This window comes from Vipera berus (assembly GCF_964194415.1).
Source record: "Vipera berus genome assembly, chromosome: 1".
NCBI classification, from domain to species: domain Eukaryota; kingdom Metazoa; phylum Chordata; class Lepidosauria; order Squamata; family Viperidae; genus Vipera; species Vipera berus.
In genome coordinates this window covers 73,726,274-73,747,448 of record NC_138202.1, presented here as the reverse complement: position 1 = coordinate 73,747,448, position 21,175 = coordinate 73,726,274, and the positions used below count along the sequence as shown (strand labels likewise).

General features: G+C 35.0%; 1 protein-coding gene across 1 annotated transcript in view; it reads left to right on the top strand.

Annotated features, from left to right (window-relative positions):
* Positions 1 to 21,175, top strand: part of RAD51B (RAD51 paralog B) — a 377,386-nt gene that overhangs the window by 16,513 nt on the left and 339,698 nt on the right. Inside the window, exons 6-7 of the mRNA XM_081312768.1 lie at positions 1,398 to 1,517; positions 4,373 to 4,556. Of these exons, the coding sequence (XP_081168894.1) occupies positions 1,398 to 1,517; positions 4,373 to 4,556 (304 nt within the window). The remainder of the gene's footprint in view (positions 1 to 1,397; positions 1,518 to 4,372; positions 4,557 to 21,175) is intronic.

Here is a 21,175-nt window from a genome sequence, read left to right as displayed (position 1 = left end):
TTTATAGTAGTTGTTTGAAGGGACTCAAAAGCACTCAACAAAGTGCCCATCTGTCTGCTATTTTTTTCTTGTAATTTAAAGGATGCACAGAGAAGGTGATAGAACAACTTTTTCTGCTTATAGCAAGAGCTAAAGAGCTAGAGAAAAGAAGGACTAGGGTGGGCATGACAGCAATATTCCAGCATTTGAGAGGTTGCCACAAAAAGGAGGGGGTTGACATATTTCCCAAAGCCCTAGAGGGCAGGACCACAAACAATGGATGGAAACTAATCAAGGAGAGAAGCAACTTGGAATCAAGGAGAAACTTCCTAACAATGAAGACAATTAACTACTGGAACAGCTTGCCATCAGAAGTTGTGGGTGCTTCATGACAGGAAGTTTTTAAGAAGAGACTGGACAGTCACTTGTCTGAAATAGTATAGGGTCTCCTGCTTGAGCAGGCAGTTGGACTAGAAGACCTCAAAGGTCCCTTTCAGCTCTATTCTGAGACCTCTCAAGTTATGTTTGACTCCTGATGATATGAAAGACATGTCCATATTGTATATAGGAGTGATACGGAAGCCCTCTTCTGGGATTTTTTTGACATTCCAGAGTGCACTGTGGTTTACAGTAATAGGAGTACTGTAGTCTCCCACTGAATTACTGCATTAATCAAATCCAGCCTATCAGCCAAAATCAGCTAGGTTCTGCCACCTACTATGGATGGGCAAGGGCTACAGTCTACAATCTCTGAAGAAAATAGGGACCATGCTCCTCAAGAAGTGAATCTTTTGTGTCCTCCTTCTCTCAATCTAGAAAGAATTTGAGAAGTTGGTAGATAGGCCTCCCTTGAATGACTATGAAGACTCTCTTTCAGTTCTCTTTTCTCTTTTTCAGTTTCTGATTTCTACTTCTCTCTCTCTCTCTACTTCTCTCTCTGTTTCCTTCCGTAGTTAATGAAAACTGAACTGGCAGTAAAAGAATCGGTACACCAAGTTTTCCATATAATAAGGAACCTCTTGGTAGTTACCTGTCCTTTCAGTGTTAGGGCTACTTCTTTTCCTCTGTCAGTGATCTAGCAAGGTCTGGTTGAGTGATCAATGATCTAGCTTCTGCAGGCTAGTTGATCAGATGGCTAATTGAAAAAGTGAGGGTATATTTATGGCCATCTGCTCTCCGTTATTCATCTGCATTTATTGCTACTCTTGAGAATTAAAATATGCCCCAAACATTTGGGGTGGTGTGTATTTAAAGGCATATGTTGAAAAATATGGAAAAGAATCAAATATATACATTGTCATCAATTTATGCTTACTCTTAATTGAACTGTTTTGCATAGATAGTTTTCCTTCAGGTTTAATAATTCTGAAAAGCAGTGGTTATCTTCTGTCAGTAATTTTGCTTTGGGCCCCAAACAGGCTGGTTGAAATAGCTCAGCATCGATTCCCACATTATTTTGCTACAGAAGAAAAGCTGATTGCAATGACAAACAAGGTTCTTGTCTATCAGGAGCTGACCTGTGATAGCGTACTAAAAAGGTAAGCAATCTCTCTCTTGGGGGGCAGCACAGTCTGTAAAATATTTAATATAGAATATGGAAGCAAATGAATATATGGGCCCTTACTGTTATATTTGGATACATACACACGTACATTTACACATGTGCATAAATACACACATACATATACATATAAAACATTCAGACACACACACACACACATTAAAAAAACTTACACAGACACACACACATATGAATAAACATAAACAATACAGTATATCTCCATATCCTTAGTGAATGACAGTCTGCTGAAAAAAATTCTAAAAAAACCTGTTCCACTTTATTTATTTTTTTACCTACAGAACACAGCAATATTGAGGATTTTATATGATGGGGGAGGCACTTTCTGTAGGCATTTTTTAAAAAAGTAGGTATTCAGGATAGATGGTTATTTCACACCTCTCTTGATGTGCAGTGTCATTTCTTTGTAGAATTTCTTATTACTTTTATTTCAACTTCAAAAATGTTACAGTTAGCACTTCATTTTTTAAAAAAATAATATAGTACAGTATAAAACCTACAGTATGTGTAATAATAACATTATATATTATATTTAAAATAAAACTTTAATTATAACATTTGTAAGCTACCCCAAAGTGTAGATAATTGATCCCTTATAAATATAACAAGGTAAAATAACAAAAGAAATAATATATTAAATTACCTAAAAACAAAATAACAAAAAAAATTAAAATGAAAAAACCCTGCATCAAACTTGAAAATCAAGATAACAAAGTAAAAGTCTAAATTTCTAACTTACCACTTTTTCTAATCTATGCATATAAAACTCAAAGATTTTTTTTATTTCCATGTATTTATTTATCTAAGTAGCTACTAAGATAACATTATTTTATTTATTTTTTTTCCAAGTTGTGCTTCAATTTTTAAGTAATGAACGGAAACCTAGATTTGTGAGAGCCTTATGGACACTGTGCTTGGCACGTAAACAGAATTCTGGGCCAAATAGTAATATATCAATTTTAGGAATACATTTTCATGGTAATAGTTTTAGCTATTACAATTGATTTGCGTAACACCCTAAACTTTATTATTGTAATGATTAAATGAAAGGAAGTATGCAGAGAGAGACCAGGATGATATGTCAAGTTAAAATTATGATTTGTTGTCCTTGGGAGCTTCATCACTGGATAAAATTATCTGAGTACGAAAGACAAATGGAGTTTTCTCTGGGCGAAAGGCAATAAGAACAAGATGATTCATGTTGAAGATAGGAATATTCATGGATTACTTTTTGTAGTAAAGTGGAAAAATTTCTAGGAAAATATGGAATTATGAAGAATTGGCCATAGGATCAAATGAGTCTCAGTTGATTCCAAACACAAAACACAGCTCTGGAATGACACAATAACACACACACACACACACATCACACACACACACACACACACACACACACACACACACACACACAAACACTTAATAGGAAATCTCAGATAGATTCTTTGTGTTGAAATTAGCTGGCTGAGCTTTTTCAAAAGGTATAAATTTCAGATACTGTTGGAAGAAAACAACTAAAAGGACAGAATATACTGGTGGTACTAATCTACTGATCATTGTTGAAATGAGAACGTTGCATGATTGGGCCAGTACTGGCTAACAAACTGGACTGTTCAGCTTAAATATCTCTGTGGTGTGGACTTGCTAATGTGGCTTCCATTAATGTGTACCCACAGTTCCATGGTAGGAATTCCTTTTTAAATTAGTCAGTAGAAGACACACAGTGGTAGAACGGTAGCAAGTAATTGAATCCCCTGTTAATATAAAGGATCTCTTTTGTGGCAGCCTTCAAGTCTATGTTCTTATTATTTCCATAATAAAAGTTATTCTTTAGTAAGGTGCCAGAATGATATTAATAAAACTTACGGGTCATGTATGCAGATACAGCAGTTGGATGTTTCCATAGTAACACAGATAATATGCTATTCATACACAAACAACTGCATTTCAAAATGTATATATTAAAATATAAAAGCAACAAACATTTGCAAATGCATATGTCAAGGAAGTACACTTTCTGATATTGACTCCAGTTACCTGTTGGACAAGGGGGTGTGATGACTCAGCAGTTAAAGACCCTAAGCTTGTCAACTGGAAAGCTGACAGGCCGTTTTGAGACCCAAGTGCCACGGAGCAGGGTGAGGTCCCATTACTTGCCTGAAGCATGTAAATACAAGTAGATAAATAGGTATCATTTTGGTGGGGTGGTAACAGTATTCCATGTGCCTCGGCCTATAGTCATGCTGGCCACATGACCATGGAAATGTCTTTGGACAACATTGCTCCCTCGGCTAAAAACTGGAGTTGAGCAATGCCCCCTAGAGTCAGACGTGATTGGAGAGGGAAAACTTTTACCTTTACTTTTATCTGTTGGACATGCAGAAGTGTGTGAGTGGGGCAGGGGATATTGTTTATTTAAACTGGAAACCCTGGTTACACATGCATGCATTCATATGCAGATGTGCTTAATTTACCAATGTGAAGAAATTGAAATTGTTTCAAGGCAACAAAGTATCTGTGCACACTTAGTGTAGCAAAGTTTATAGCATAATCATGCAATAAAGTACTACTTGATTAAAAATAATATTATACCAACATGTCCGTTTGTTTATGAGCAACAGCTTCAAGAATTCCTTTTCAATTTCCTAGCCTAGTCTAGTCTTAGGATTTCCTGAAAATCTCTCTTTCAGTTACTAATCAGATTCAGCCCTGGTTCAGCCTTTCAGAATCAACCCATTCGCAACTGGAATCTAGAAAGGTATGTAGATATTTATACCAAATTCTACAATTACTACTTGGCTTATTTTTTCCCCCCAGAATTAAATCTTTGGAAGAAGAAATAATTTCTAAGAATGTTAAGCTAATAATAGTTGACTCAGTTGCTTCAGTAATCAGAAAAGAATTTGATACAAAGCGTCAAGGTAACCTGAAAGAACGAAGCAATTTATTGAGTAAGGAGGCTTCAATATTGAAATACTTGGCTGAAGAGTTTTCAATACCAGTAAGTTTCTTTTCTCTATTTTTCATATGTGAAATATTTTTGTATTTCCAGTGATTTAGAATGTCTGAAAACCTACTTGAAATACTGTAATATAGATTTTATTTTTAAAAAATTGCTTGGCAAGAAGACTGATAAGGTAGTTTTTCTCATGTAGAAGAAAGAATAATGTTTGTTCTGGCTTTCTGATCACAAGATGAACAATTAAAGCTATCCTATGCAGATTTGCCCAAAGATATTAGCATCTCGTGTTCCCATTCCTTAAAATTAGCCTTTTGCTGATAAAGCAAACCTTGTCAGAAATAAATTGTTGGATTATATTCTGAAGCATATTTGAGATTAAATTGTTCCGCCATTGGGATGTTTGTAACTAGTCTTAGGATAAGCCTATATGCTACATGGATGGTAGTACAACAGGAGATTCTCATTGGCAACTTAGCTGTCTTTTTTGTGAGTTTGCATCATTAAGATACTACATGAGGTATTTCAGTGAATAGTCCTCAAGCCAGAGATCCCTTGCATTTTTTGAAAGTAGACCCTGGTAGGATAGTACCGTGGATTTAAAAGAAAACCCTGAAAGTCAGGGCTGTAATTTTAATTTAACTTGGGGAAAAAATAAACTTAATTTACATATTTCATGTTGCAATTTTTCTTAAGTCAACTCATAACATGCATCTCATGTATTCAGATCTTTAATTCAGATCTTTCTGCTACTGGTTACTTATTGTTGCTTTGAAACACTGATATCCTATTAATCCTTCTATAGTTGAATAATAAATATAATAAAATATTAAATATAATAAAAAAATAAATATAAACATAATACAGTATTGTTTTTAAAAGAGTAAACAATCAAAGCACAGGGCAGAGATAAAACAACTAGAAACCATAGCAACAACAGGGTCTTTAAAAGCTTTAGAAATATAATGGAGGGGAATTACATGATAAGATTCAGAAAGAACATAGCACTAGGTTTGGATCTGTAAAATATTTTCATCAATTTTATTTAAAAACAGTATAGAACTTCTAAACAGTTCAACATAAGACCAATCTAAGAACATTCTGGATGACCTATGTCTAAATGCTATTAATGAAAAGAGGGAACTGCCAGCATTTTGATAAACTAAACTGAAAAGTGCATCACTCTTGTGAGGTCTTAGTGAGTTCCTAATGTGATGAAAATTATTATTTTTCAGAGTGATAAAGTTACTATGTCCATTGTCCATATTTGCTATGGGAATTTAGTAACTAAGTTGCACTTCCCAATTCAAGGATGATGCACAGTTTGAGGCTCTTTGTGAACCCACAGCTGCTGACAACTGTGGTCAGGAGGGCTTTTGCCCAGCTTCATGTGCTATGCCAGTTGCACATTTTCGTCTGCCTTCCTTTCCCGGTCACTTCATGGCTTGATTATTGCAATGCTGTACATGCAGCTGCTCTTGAAGACCACCTGGGCCGATTTTTTTTTGTTTTTTTAGGATGAACAAACAGCAAGAGCTCTCACTTCGATGTTTTTAGTGTGAATTGGGGCATGGTTGATGAGAAGGCTCTGTCTCTTTGGTCCCTTCTGCTACTTTGGGCTAGCATGTTGATAGTGTCCCACTTTTGCCACCAATTGTCCAGTTTTTTATATTAAAATGTAAAGATAAGTTTCATTACTTTTTGAAAAAAAGGATGAGATCATCTATATCAGGAACCTCTTTTTATCTTTAAGTTAAAATTTTAATTGTCAGGGTTTGTAATAGCTCTGTCATCTATGTTTATAATCAGGGACAACTTAAAAAAAGAAAATTACAAAGAAAAAAATTAGTTCTAGGCACAGCATAAGACAGTGCAGATCTGCTACAAATGTCTTGTTTCCAGCCACAACGTAAGAAGAGATCCCAAATTATTGCCAGTTACGAGAGGGTACTGCAGAAATAATACAGCTTCATGATCACAGCCTGAAAGGAAGAGTGCAAACTGAGGATTTAATTCCATTTATATCCTGCCCTTCTCCGAAGACTCAGGGCGGCTTACAAGCTTAGCAGTAGCCTTCATTCTATGTATATGCCTGCTTATTAGGGCTTTCACACACACCCCAAGCGGCATTATTACAAAGTCAGCTTAATTGCCCCCAACAATCTGGGTCCTTGGATTTAACAATTCAAGTTTATAATTTATACAGAGAAATAAAAACAACTAACTCTACATAGGAACCAGCCAACAATCTATTCCAGATTCTCAACTAAACATTTTGACTAGTTCCACAGAAATGTAAGATTCAGCAGTACAGAATTATTTAATTACAACCTTTCAAACAATATATAATTCATTAAAAATTATTGTCAGATTTATAGATTGCAGCATATTATGTTAGGAATCAGAAGCAAATATCTGGAGCCAAATTGATGATTTGTGCTTCTTTCAGTAAAACTACCCAAACTGTCAGATTGTATGTTTGTGGGAATAATATAAATACTAGAAAGTGGATTAAACATTTGTTTTCTTAGTTTTAGACTATAATAAAGATGTATGTTTTCATAGGCTAATTTCTAGAGCATGTCAGGTGCAAGCAATCTGAATAGCTCAAAGAAATGGTCAAAGAGGTTTCTTTATTGTTGAACATTAGCATGCAGGAATCTCACCAGACTGATGCCTTCCCTTGAAAAAAAAGACAGATACACTCCTAATGCCTTGACTTCTAATGCTTTCTACTCCTCAGGCAGCTTGAATGACTTTTAATTCCCCCTTATCAGGGCTTCCTCCCCTTCAGCTGGTGGTTCTACCATAACCGTGGTCAAAACATGTAAAATACTGAAGTATATCCTAGTTTACATGAAGTTTATATTTCTGAGATTCCAGTCACTGGAATTCCTAAATTCCTACTTGACCTATTTGACATTTTTCCTCTAATAATGGTTCAGTTTTGTATTCAGATAGAAATTCCTTTTCCAATATAGATCAGTTGGATACATGATGCCCGGAAATTTACTGCTCAACAGTGCAGTGATGCAAGTCCCATAACTTTAATCAATATCTGCGGATAAGCCAGGAAGCCCTTCCCAAGAACAGTGTCTCTTGTGGTGATGATTTGTTGTGGGGAAGCACATAACGTTTAGTTTTGTCATTTTCTTGATCAACATGAATAAATTTGATTTGATTTGATTTGAAAGTATAACAAGCTAAACAGCTTCTACAAAGAATTTTTATGAATTTTGTGGCCTTCTCTTACATTACGTCAACATAAACCAAACCCGTATGTTGTTCTGAAGGATTGATAGTTTTATTTATTTTTAATCTGTGCCTGTTATATTACTTATAATATAATCCAGACATCAGTTAATGAATCATTTGAGTTTCATAAAAACAAATACATTCATCTCAGTGAGTTCAGGTTGCATGATTTTTTTTAAAAGTATATATGTTGTATATGACGAAACAGCCACTAGATGGTGCATATTTATTATGCAGCTAAATCCTGGTCCATTACAAGAGGATGCTCAAGGCTTTCCCTTGTGTGGCAAGCATTATAATGGGAATTAAAAGCTTTGGTTCTTTTTGTTAAAAAGAAGCTAACACAGGGTTTTTCTTATTTCCCACAATGCTGATGGCCCTCTTCGTTAGAGCTATATATCGTGAATATCCAGTCAGGTTGTGCACATTAGCAAGGTTTGATTAGTTCTTCATGCATTCATTAGGATCCTAATAGAATTTGCCTCACAGTCACAATCTGCTTTATTGGGGCCTACATTTATGAGAATTCTTTTATGAATTTTTGAAATCATGATACTTAATATTGTAACATCTGAAGCTGATGAGATTTTTGTGGACGGAGAATGTAGAAGGTAATTTCAATTGTTAAATAAGTATTATTATTATTAAACGACACAGATCTAGCAGCATGGTGGCCTAGTGGTAAAGACACTCATCTCCTACTCAGAGGTTGAGAGATCAATCCTAGGTAGCAGCAGAGGTTTCTCTCCTATAACACAAAGATAAAAAATATCTGCTGCGGACTCCAGAAAGGCATCAGGAAGGGCATTCGGCCAGTAAATGCTCAGCTCATCCAGTCACTCCAGCTCTACCCTGAATAGGGATTACAGGGTCATAAAAAAGGTTGTTTTTAAATTAAAAGACACAAATCTATTGTGAGATAAAAATGCAAGGTAAAAGCATTAGTGTAAATCAATAGAGGTTCTAGTGTAACCGCTGTACCCAAAGTCTAGGAATAGCCATTGTAGTATCTTCGAGATATTCTGGGCTAAAGCACTTATGGCTGCTGGTCAGGGTGATAAGCCTTGTATCTTAGAAGACCTCAAGCTGTCTACTGCTGTTTTGTACACAATGACTGTTTTAAGATTTTTTTGCAAATATTTTTGGGGTAACTGGGTGAATTAATGTGTATCATTTTATGTTTATGTTGAAAAAGCTGCATTGGCTAACAATTCATTTGTGAGCATCCTCAAAATGATGGTTTTTAACCTGTAAATCCAGAAAGATCATCTTCTGCCACATGTATTCAAATGACCATTAAGATTGACCTCAGAGGCCCTGCTTTGCATCCTTCCATTCTAATAAGCAAAGTAATGGCTGTTCACAGTGATCCAGCTGTAACATCCTGTTAGTAGAATTTCTTTTTCAGGCAATATTATTTCAGAAGTAATTTCCAGGAAATAAAGGGAAACTTTCTATTCTTATTTTTTAATTTCAAATTCCATTGTATTCATAGCCTTGATTGAAAAAGGACTAAAACTTTTTAAATAATAAAAATATTTGCTGTGCTTATTCCAGAGCGAAAGAGACATCAAGCATTTGTTGGTTGAAGGAAGTTGTATCCAGGGAACGATTTTAATTCCTAAGGAGCTTAAGAACAAATTCCTATTTTCAAAAATTTAGGGGCATTACTGTTTCACCATCTACATAAACAACCTTCCGCTAACATTTTGAGTTTGGGAGAATGTTTATATTAATCAGTAAGAAGAATTCCTTCCCTGTAATTTTATTTTTCTGAACCCATTATCTATTCTGTGATATGGACAGAATATAATGAAGAAGTTATACAAGGCATAATTTTGAAACAGTTTATTATATTATGTGCCTTGTAATCAAATATTGTTGATCTATTTGATTAAAAACAATTGTGTCATCCTGCTCTTTTTGTCCTAAAGAGAAACTGACTTGCTGGGTGGCTGAAGTTTGGTCTTTGATTTGTAATAAACAGAATGCTTAATATGGCCATATGTAAATTGCTGAAATAATTCAATTTGGAAATCTGTAGATGATCTCTTTTGGCCATGGTATTGTTGATGGAAATTAAAGCCCATTTCCTTTTGAAGTCTTTTATGTTCCATCAGACTGCTTTGCCCAATTTACATCTTTCAGATCTTCTGTGACAGTATTATTGAAATTCTGTTTATTGTATAGGGAATTGATTATAAAACATTGGTTAATCAAACCAGAAAATGATAACAATGCAATACTGTGGAATCTTTTTTTTTAATTTCATTTTGAAAGAGATGGCTAAAATTTTGCATGTAAGAAAAAGATTTATTTGCCTAGTTTTGTTTCTTTTGTTTCTCCCGTGTTTGCACATAAAGCAGGGATCCCCAACCCCTGGTCTGTGGACCAGTACCGGGCTGCGGCATGCCTGCACTGGTCCTCACAAACAAGGAAAGCCCATCCACAGGATGCAGGCAACTGTTGAGATTTGTTTTTACAAGACTGGTTTGGAATTCTATACCAGCCTAATAATCGTATATGTTTCAGAGCCAAAAAAGTCATCATATATCCACCTGCATATGTCTTTTTGGCTTTTGTTACTCTCATCTCCTGACAGTATTCTTTTAGAAAAAGTGTTTCTCAACCTCAACAACTTTTGAGATGTATGGAGTTTTATTCCCAGAATTCTTCAGTCAGCATGCTGGCAAAGGAATTTGGGGAGTTAAAATCCACCTATCTTAAAATTGCTGAGTTTGAGAACCATTGCTTTATAGATTATAGAAGTTGCTTTAGCTGAAATCTGCATGTTCCTTTCTCAAATTGGATGTAGCTTTTATGAATGCAGTACTATAATAAGAAAGCAGTGATGCCAACAAATAGCGTGCATCCAAAGACTTCGTATGTTTTTTTGTTTCTGTCTTGGTTTATTGATTCAATTAATCCATTGCATTTGGAAACCAGTTTTTTTTGTGAATTGGAAGTTTTTGCCCTAAAACTGCATTTGTTTTTCCTCCTGATTCCTGATAAGCTACTCTTTCACTGAATTGCAGGCACTGGCAATAGTGTGTTATACCTTGTTTTACTGTTTTTGAAAATGCAGCATTTTATCAGTAAAATATTAGAAACTTTATATTTTGACAAAATAACTAAAGTCTAGGATTTTTTCTCAGAACACATAACTGTTCAGAGAAGCCATGTTTCATATCCTTTGACTTTTTAAAAAAAAATATAAAGGTCGATAAGTTGGGATCATTAATCAGTGTAGTAGTGTACTATACAGGTAGTCCTTGATCTATGGGAGCTTTTTTGTAGAAGTAATAGTTTAGTAGTTGCATATATACTGTACTTAATGAGAGTCATTCTGTGTTGGACAGAATTGTCTGAAAAGCAGTTTGAAATCTTGAATGATGATCAATTTTCTGACTTCCTAAATAAGATTTCCATAGAGCAGGGGTCTTCAAACTTGGCCCTTTTATGACTTGTGCTGGCTGAGGAATTCTGGGAGTTGAAGTCCACAGGTCATAAAAGGGCCAAGTTTGAAGACCCCTGCTATAGAGGCTTTTACACCCTTTGGTAAGTGGAAAGTAAAAGTTTCTGGGAGACTTGTGAAGTATCATTCTGTTCCAGATGAAATAATTTAAAAAAAGGAACTGGCACACTCTGTTCCTGATTTTCTGCCTTGCCTGTGATTTTGTTTAATTAACAAAATGAGCTTTGAATCAACACGCTGTCTTTGTAGGTTGCTCAACTATTTGTTATTAAGGCTAGATAAAAAAAGAATTCATCCCCTTTTCTTTCTTTTTCAAATTCACAATATAGCATGATAAAGTCTTTTTCTTACACATTTAGCAGTTGGAGTACTGCCTTTTAGCTCCTTGTCTGGCTTTCCTTTTTAATGCTGCAATTTTCAGATTGGCTCAGCTTTATAGTATTTCTTTATTTCATGTATTTTTGCTCTCAGCTTATAAATTAGCTTGATTATTTAAATACCTTCTCTCACTTCTCTTACCTTTCATTCTGGAAGACATTTTGCATATTGAACATACAAAACTAGGTGCCAAAAGCACAAGAACAAAATGCATAATCTTGTGGTATTAGGAAGATAGAGAATTCTTTCCACCAAAGGTGGCAGTTCTGTAATTATGAAAAATATGTTTTGCAACATGATTTCATCATTCCTGAGGATTTATGTTGACTTCATCAGATGCTTGAATGCCTAAGAAAATTTCAAAGGCGTAGAGCAGGGGTCCCCAACCCCCCGGTCTGTGAACCAGTACCGGGCCGCACAAACAAGCAAAATCCCATCCACGAGATGCAGACAACACACAAAACCACATACCCTCCAGTCCATGGAAAAACCTCTCTCCATGGAACAGGTCCTTGGTGCCCAAACGGTTGGGGACCTCTGGTGTAGAGTATTAATGACTATTTATTTGGTGTAATAATACAATCAAGTCAGTTATCTGTCTGTCTACCTATCTCCTTTATTCCCAGGAGTTTAAAATAGACAAATGAGGAATAGGTTTTATAGATGAGAAGAGGCAGGTATGAATAACATGTGCAGATGAGTATATAGAACAAACATTAAGCAGATATACTGATGGCACTGTGAAAAACTATGTTGCACGAAGGGATTAGAAAAAGGATGAATCCATAGCACCATGTGTATGTTTAGGAATGGAATTCTGCCACAACATTGATAGATAGCAGCATTTTTAAAAATAAAAATAGAGTTGGAAAATAATTACAAGCTTTAAAGCCACTTCCTAATGTGCAAAGGGTGGGGGTTATTTGTTCAAGGTTACCACTTACTCATATTCATGGCGTTAAATCATTCTTTAACTTCAAATTTCAGGACATTTCTTTTGCAGTTTTGAGATGTCTCTAATCCTTTATAACGTTCATGCACAGTAAGTCGGAGGGAAAAGATAGGATGTTCAGTGCAATTCAGAGAAAAATATCTGTATTAGAAATGGCAGGCTATATCTCCATTATGCATAATTGTTGGCAATAAACAAAATGAAACCTGCATATTGAGCATAACTAAAAAACAAACCAAATTAAGAAATGCAAATATATATGATTTACATTGTATCATTGATTCATTCAGTTTGGCCCTTAACAATTAAACAAGGGGAAAAAATCTAGTAATGTCTTGTTCTTAATCACTCTCGTTTATAATTTTTATAATGAATGTTTCTATCATGCAAGAGAGTAACTATATTTCATATTGAGCCAAATAATATTAGAACTATGAGAAAGATTATTCACTTTATTGTTTTGGTTTTTAATTTTTTGAAAATCATGCTTTAGATTTCTTGATGATTCTTGGGAACTTTTAATTGTTATACACAAACACAAAATGTCATTTTAAATCTTTTCACTGAAGAACCAATGATTAGCTATGGTCAGATGGATCATTCCATCTGTGTTTTATCTGTTTCACCAAAGGAGTGTCTACCATCTTTTGAAGCAGTTTGAGTCGAACAGGTCCTATTAATAGGATTTATTTTTTCACAAAGTCCAACCAAAATCTGTTTCCAAGCTATTTTAAATTGTTTCTTGTCCTATCATTGGAAAAACTTTGAATAGTTCTGCCCCATCTTCTATGTGACAATCCTTTGGATGTTTAAGAGTCTTATGTTTCATTCTATGAACAGAAACTGACACAACTTTTGCATGTTCAGAGTTTGACACAATGTCTTTCTGCAAATTTAACTATTTATGTGCCGATGTTTACAGAATCAGAATAACAAAACAATTTTTCTTGATACCTTGTAGACGTGTTTACTTCTGTTCACTACAGCAGTGATCTTTTCCACTTCATTGAAATCACCTCAAGAGTCCTAGGCTATGTGGGGGGTGAAGGTTGTTTTTGCCAACATCAGAGCTTTCTTAATTAATTATTTGTAGTATTCTTAATTAATTATTTGTAGTATTATTATTGGTACATTGGATGACAAGTTAGGGTTTTCCACTTGACTGATTCCTTTTTTCTGAAATAAACAAGACCTTTACAAGGCATGCTGAAAGTACAAGGACAAGGACAAAACACAAGAGATAGGTTTCACAAATCTGGAAACTGAAATACAGCCTAGAATGATGACTTGACACAAACTATCTTTAGGACTAATTGACTGGAGATACTATAGACCCTTGGCAATTAAAATAAAGAGTAATTTATTATTTAGAATTAATACATAAAGGTATTACATGCTTTCCATTATATTATTGCTTGCCACTATCTAGAGACATAATTCCCAGGCACTGTCTGCCCTAATTCTATCAAATTGATTATCTGTTTATCAGTATATTGTTATTTAAAGCTTAGCACCTTCAAATGCTCTTTCTTTTATATGTTTATTTTTCAATTTTTACTGCTCATAAGAAAAAAAAGACCCACCCTATAACTGAAAGATAGCAATCCTTTCCTGTAAATTGATTATTTTTCCCCAGTTTTTTCTAGCTTGAATTTGATGCACTATACCTGGCAATCCTCCTTCTAGCTATGTTGTTAGGCTCTCAGTTACTCTGTAAACTTTTCTCTTATATATATTATTAGATTACACTATTTTATTAACCTGGGTATCATAATATCCAGAATACAACCGCTCATTTGATTATGTATTGGCTTTATGTGGGTATCTGTAGCAGAGTCTCTTCTGATTCACCCTCTGATATAAACTTCATACCAAGTCTTCCAAAATCTGTAATTCAAAAATTAGCATAGTTGAATTGTTCATTCCACATGAGAGAGGCACTGTCAGGCAGTCTAGATTTCCCATGCAGTTGAATCCTTTGCATTGTTTTCTCTCCTATGTGATGAATTCCCCACTTCTCAGAAGATGATTAGTAAGAAGGAAAATGTTGTTTTAGAAAGGGTATGTCATCACTTTTAATTGTATTGTTAATTAATGGGCGTTAATACCTATTGCATATAGGAGGATAATTGTACCTTGGCAAATACTCATCTATCTTTTACTGCAGTGTTTTCCATGTTCTTTGGACACATAACCATGTTTCTCATGGGAAAACATGCACTGAAGATATATGGTGAAATAAATCATTACATTTTGGCATGTGGGAAAAATCCCACCATAAAACAGAACTATTACAATAATCTTAGAAAAAATGCTCTGAAGCATAATATTCATTAGTATTGCAAAAAGCATGTCAATGCCCCCTTGATATATTTTAATATTTCATTTCCCATTAAGTGATCTGTTCCATTGTGAATTTTGAATGGATATGATTTGCTTCAGCATAAAATTGATTGACAAGTGTAATAATTATAGGGATATTTTAAGGAAGAGATTCCTTAAGCAGAGGCAAAAAAATTCAAATGTGTATAATATAAATTATGCATCTATAGAACAAGCCTGTCTTTGGCTAAGAATCATTCATCCAAAACAAAAATTTTGTCTGTAGAAAAACTGTAATGTGTTGTATTCAAAGTGATAAGGATATTGCTTATAGATTTTTTTTAATATCACACATATATGAATTTTTCCAGACATGCTGGCACTTGTGGTTGGTTTCAGGTTGTTTCCTTTGATCTTTAATTATAATTACCTTCTATCAAATATGTAAAATAACTTTATGTAGATCATAATTGATGTTTATGCTCCCAGGTTTTGAATGCTGCACTTGTCACAACATGTGAATGAAGTTATAAATTGTTGGCAGACTTGCACATAATCAATTTGCTTTCCAAACCCTTCAGAAAAAATAATAATCCAAATCTTCTTATAGTCATTATAGCCACTCCTGAGTACATTAGAGTTAGAATTATCAACAAATGCAATTGTAGGATAATGTGTTATGTATCTTGGTCCAATTCTTTGATGAACCATTAACTAATGATAGTAAGTCCTGATGTCTATGGATATTCTCAATCATCTATAGGTCATGGTTGTCTCAAAGGTGTTTGTTTTCCCCCAAAAGGCAACTGGACTTTCTTGGTGTTTTCTTTGAAAACATTTCACTTCTCATCCAAGAAGCTTCTTGGATAAGAAGCATCCTTTTTCCAAAGAAAACACCAAAGTCCAGTTGCCTTTTGGAAAATATATTTTGGGATGGACAGCAAAGTCTTAGGAAATGCCAGAATCTAAATAACTTTAACTGAGTTAAGAAGCTGAGTACACTTGGGTTTAGTTAGTACTTTGATAGTAGTTTATTACAGACTCCCTGGTAGTAGATTAGCCTGGAAAGTTGAAAAACATCTCAGAAGAAGATAATGGCAAACCACTTCCATAGTATTAATAAGAAATACTATTTCTGAATTATAGTGGATACAATAAAAGATTTACTGGAAGTGATCTCTTAGGAAAGAACTAAAATAATAAAACTGTCTGCATGGCTTCTTTTGGAACTGTGTTTTTGTTTTCTTTCTCCTTTCTTTCTTGCAGAAGTAATTACTACCTTTAGAAAACAAAGGAGAAATCTGGGTTTTTTTTTATCATGTTTGGACTACAAAATAATGAATTAGTTCACACAAGCTGGCTTGTATACAAAATAGAAGATGTTTATCAGTGTACCAACATGTTTTTTTTTATTACAGACCTACTTTTGACCGCGTATGCATACCAGCATACACACTTGCACTCTGTAAATCACATTCATAAGTTTAACATTTGAAAGACAAATTTTACCCAGATGGTGAAGCAGACATTTTTTTCATTTTCCTTTTATTTGCTTTTGAGATGGTGCATGTATTTATCTAAGTCAGCAGCATTGGTTGTTATGCACTTAACAACCTATGCGACTATGACCTTCAGCAAACTTCCTTCCAAGCTTGAAGTTAAATGGCCAGATGCTTGATGCTTTTAGACTTTTCTCAGCAGAGCTGGCTGCAAGAATACGAAAGAATTTGAGCCTGTTCCAGATTATAGATAAATTCAGGATACAGGAAGGAGAAACAAATTTGCTCAGACTTCAGAATTGTGTTAGATACTTTATTTTGGATGTGATCAAAGCCTTGCCTGATACATTTACAAAATGATTATCTCTGAGGCTTAATCTCAATTCTGGATAGGCCTCAGCACTGTTTCCTTGTTTCCACTGTTTCCTTGAGCCGTGGTGGTGCAGTGGTTAGAATGCAGTACTGCAGGCTATTTCGGCTGACTGTCAGCTGCCTGCAGTTCGGCAGTTCGATTCTCACCGGCTCAAGGTTGACTCAGCCTTCCATCCTTCCAAGGTTGGTAAAATGAGGGCCCAGATTGTTGGGGGCAATATGCTGACTCTGTAAACCGCTTAGAGAGGGCTGTAAAGCACTGCAAAGCGATATATAAATCTCAAGTGCTATTGCTAGACTTGTTCTTGAATCTTAACCCTTCTCCTCTAAGCCTAACACCTATATTTATACTTCTTGTTACTACGTGTTTTTCTAATAAACTGAATGCTGTTTTAAATAGACACTTTTAGGCCTGTTGATGCCTCATTTATTTATTCTTTCATTCATTTTTCAAATTTATATAGTTGCTATTTCACAACACAAGTGACTTTGGGCAGTACACAATGTCTAAGGGCAATGTAATCTGGCGATGTGCTTTGGAAGGCCAGGACCTGTGTACCAGTTGCAGGGCTTAAATAGTTCTTGTGTGTTTTCGGAGAGGGCAAATTCTTTCCCCTCCTTTGGCCTTATTTCTGCATCTGTTGGCCTTCCCAGGCAAACCACACAGAAAAGCTGAGTTACCATATTTTCCGGCATATAAGACGACTGGGCGTATAAGACGACCCCCTACATTTCCTGTTAAATTATAGGGGTTGGGCTATACTCGCCGTATAAGACTACCCCTCTTCCAACGCACACCAAATAAAAATTTAAAAACATCAGATTTGATTTTAATATGGTAATTTTAATTCAAATGCTTATGACATGCAGGTGCTTAGTAGGAAAACTGTCACTTATAAACATAAGGCTGTTTGTCATCAAACATGTAAACATAAAACAGTGCAAGTGGATTAAACTATAATAATAATAATAATAATGATGAAGAAGAAGAAGAAGAAGAAGAAGAAGAAGAAGAAGAAGAAGAAGAAGAAGAAGAAGAAGAAGAAGAAGTAGTAGTTGGAGGGGACTTTGGAGGTCATCTAGTCCAACCCCCTGCTAAGGCAGGAAACCCTATACCATTTCAGACAAATGGCTGTCCAGTCTCTTCTTAAAAACTTCCAGTGTTGGAGCATTCACCACTTCTGGAGGCAGGTTGTTCCACTGGTTAATTGTTCTAACTGTCAGGAAGTTTCTCGTTAGTTCTAGGTTGCTTCTCTCCTTGATTAGTTTCCATCCATTACTTCTTGTCCTGCTTTCAGGTGCTTTGGAGAATAGCTTGACTCCCTCTTCTTTGTGGCAGCCCCTGATTCTAGCAACCATTCCCTATTTTCCTAATTCACTTTTTCACTTTTCCTAATTCACTCTAAAGCTTTCCCTGCGCAGAGCCTTAAGTAACACAAGCTGCCTGCAATTAGTGCAGGTTCTCATCCCACCAGGCTCAAGGTTGACTCAGCTTTCCATCCTTCCAAGGTAGGTAAAATGAGGACCCAGATTGTTGGGGGCAATAAGCTGACTTTGTAATAATGCTGCTTGGGGTGTGTGAAAGCCCTAATAAACAGGCATATACACAGAATGAAGGCTATTGCTAAGGACATTGATTTGTGCTTTAAATTGTAAGCCACCCTGAGTCTTCGGAGAAGGGCAGGATATAAATGGGATTTAAAAAAAAAAAGACCAAATGGGAGATCCGCTCCAGGTTTTCCAGCCAGCCCGCCCAGTTCCTGAGTCAAATGTGTCCTTAGAGCTAAGCCGCTGCTCTGGCTGCTGCCTTCCCCACCTGCCTTTCAAGTTGGGATAGACTACAGCTGCTCTTCAACTTTAGAAGAAAAGACGCCCAGACCCCAGCCTGTAAAAAATCACAGACTGCAGCTTCTTCTCCAATTGGTCCCGCTTTCCCTGCGCAGACTAAATGGGAGATCCGCTCCAGGTTTTCCAGCCAGCCCTGTCCCTAAAATTTCAGCACCTGGCGTATAAGACGACCCCTGACTTTTGAGAAGATTTTCATGGGTTAAAAAGTCGTCTTATACGCCGGAAACTACGGTAAATCTAACGTATTGTAAGACTACAGTTACAGAAGTTTGAAAGTCAGAAGTACAAACTTCTTGCCTGCCACCTTTTAACTGTTAGACCTATTAGGGCAGGTGCTTCCTAAGTTTCTTTCTTTGGCCATTAAGCAATTGAGAGCTCCTGCCTCTTTTGTCTGATAGTTACCAAGGCAGCATCTCCTCTTCCTTTTCCCCAAGTTATCCCTGCATTCCATTACAACATCCCTGGTTGAGAGGAGGAAAAGAAGATGGTGACCACAAACACCAGTTGCTGCAGTATCCGCCATATTAACTTGACCTCTCTTGGCTGGGGTAGGTCCTAACAGCCCATAGAAATACTTGTGCATCCTAGGAGGAAAGTGATCTAATTTGGAGTGAGGGTTTTTGAGGGTTGTTGGTCCTAATGTGTCTCTTAATTGTTTTTCTGTTGAGCATTCTAACCGGTGCCTTAAGTGCTTTCTTGATCACCTAATTTTTAGAATATGGATAAATAAAGTCAAATACAAAAAAATAGAATAGTGAACTTATAGACAATAAATTTTACTACTGATGGAAAAAATTATCTCTGTGAATATACTTTGCTGATGAATTGTTCAAAGCCTGATTTAAAATTATACCTGATTATTAGCTGTCACCCAGTGAAAACTGCAATGATAGCTAAAAAGGATATGTATTATTTAAAATAACATGCATAACTCACGTAAAATATATTACGGTAGTTCCCATAAGTTTAAGGAAAAGATTTGGAGATTTGAACTTGGTGAATCAGACAGCAATTCTTTATAAATTTTACAACTTTTTAATGATTTTTTCTTTATAAAATTGCATATGATTGTGAATCCAGTAATTGATTATAAAATACTTTATAAATGATATCACCCAATTGAGTTATATTAATCAAAACATTTCTGAACTGTGATGTAAGGCTTTTAGATTGGTACATATTATTGCTGGTAGCTGTGCCTGTTTAGTTATTACTTTTTAATAAATAATTTTGAAAATAAATTGAAATAGTCTTGGTAATTCACTCTGTTGTACTTATATTGTTCATATTCATCAAAATTTACATTGCTACAACACAGGTAATTTATTGTTATTTTTTTATTAAGTTGACAGACCTACCATTATAAATTACTGCAAAACTGAAGTTCATCTTTTTCTGATTCAGTAATATATAAATGTGTGGGGAAAATATTGGTTCTAAATTTAAAACAACTATAATTAAAAATTGTTTTGTTCAAATATGGAATCTATTTTAGTTACATTAACAAAATACAGGGTTTGGGTGGATGACAAACTTTTGTTAGGTATTTTTGTTGGTTTGAGATATATTTGGTTATTTACTTTTGCAGATATATATGGTTTGGTTGTTTGTTTTTTAATTGTTTAGTCTTTTTGTGTGTTCTGTGAATTTCACAGACTCTTCTGGGATTTGGGCAGTCTCATTAATAATATATAAAATATTTTCTAATAGATTATCATTATTTCCACACATGGATTTTTAAATTTTATATGTCTCAAGATTGCATATGAACATAGGGAGTGAATTTATCAAGTTAGTTACTTGGTGCAAAACTACCTAATATAAATCCTCATTTTTTCACAACTGTTCATAATGAATCTTAAATATTGTGTAGGATAACATTTTTTCCCCAGTTTCTTATTTATATGCTGTTTCTGTGACACAAAATTTATAATTATTTTATTATACCGTAATTAAAAATTATTGAGCATTGAGTCTGCTCAAAAGAATGTTAGTTTTTCAAGTACAAAGTATAACAAGAAGAAAGCATTTCTACTAGGGAATCTTACACCAAATTCTCAGATTTTCATACTATATAAGCATTTCACTTGTGGATTGGTAATAGTATTCTTTAACACTGAAACTATTGTTGGCTTTGGGTGATGAAAGAATCTGGTATTGTTCCACTTGAATGAAGCTTTCTGAGGCAATGCTAAGAAATTCTACCTATCCTATTGAATGTATTCAGTTGAATGACAGAGTTTTCCATTTTTTGCACTATTAATGCTTTCATACTGGGAATGGGAGTGAATACTGGTTTATATGAAAACTGATTTGAGAGGCTTTTGAAAGAATGAAACAATTTGTTCAGGGGAAATTGGCAGCATGTAAATTGTAGGTGGAAAAAGTATATTTGATTATCTGTGCACGTAAAAATATATAAATCTTTTTTAAGTAGGGTGAAATTATAAGATAAGATAAGATAACCTTTATTGTCATTTTTTTATTGTGGGCACACTGGCACACATTAAAAATGAAATTCTGTTGCTTGTTCTCAAATTAATACATTCTATGAATCAAA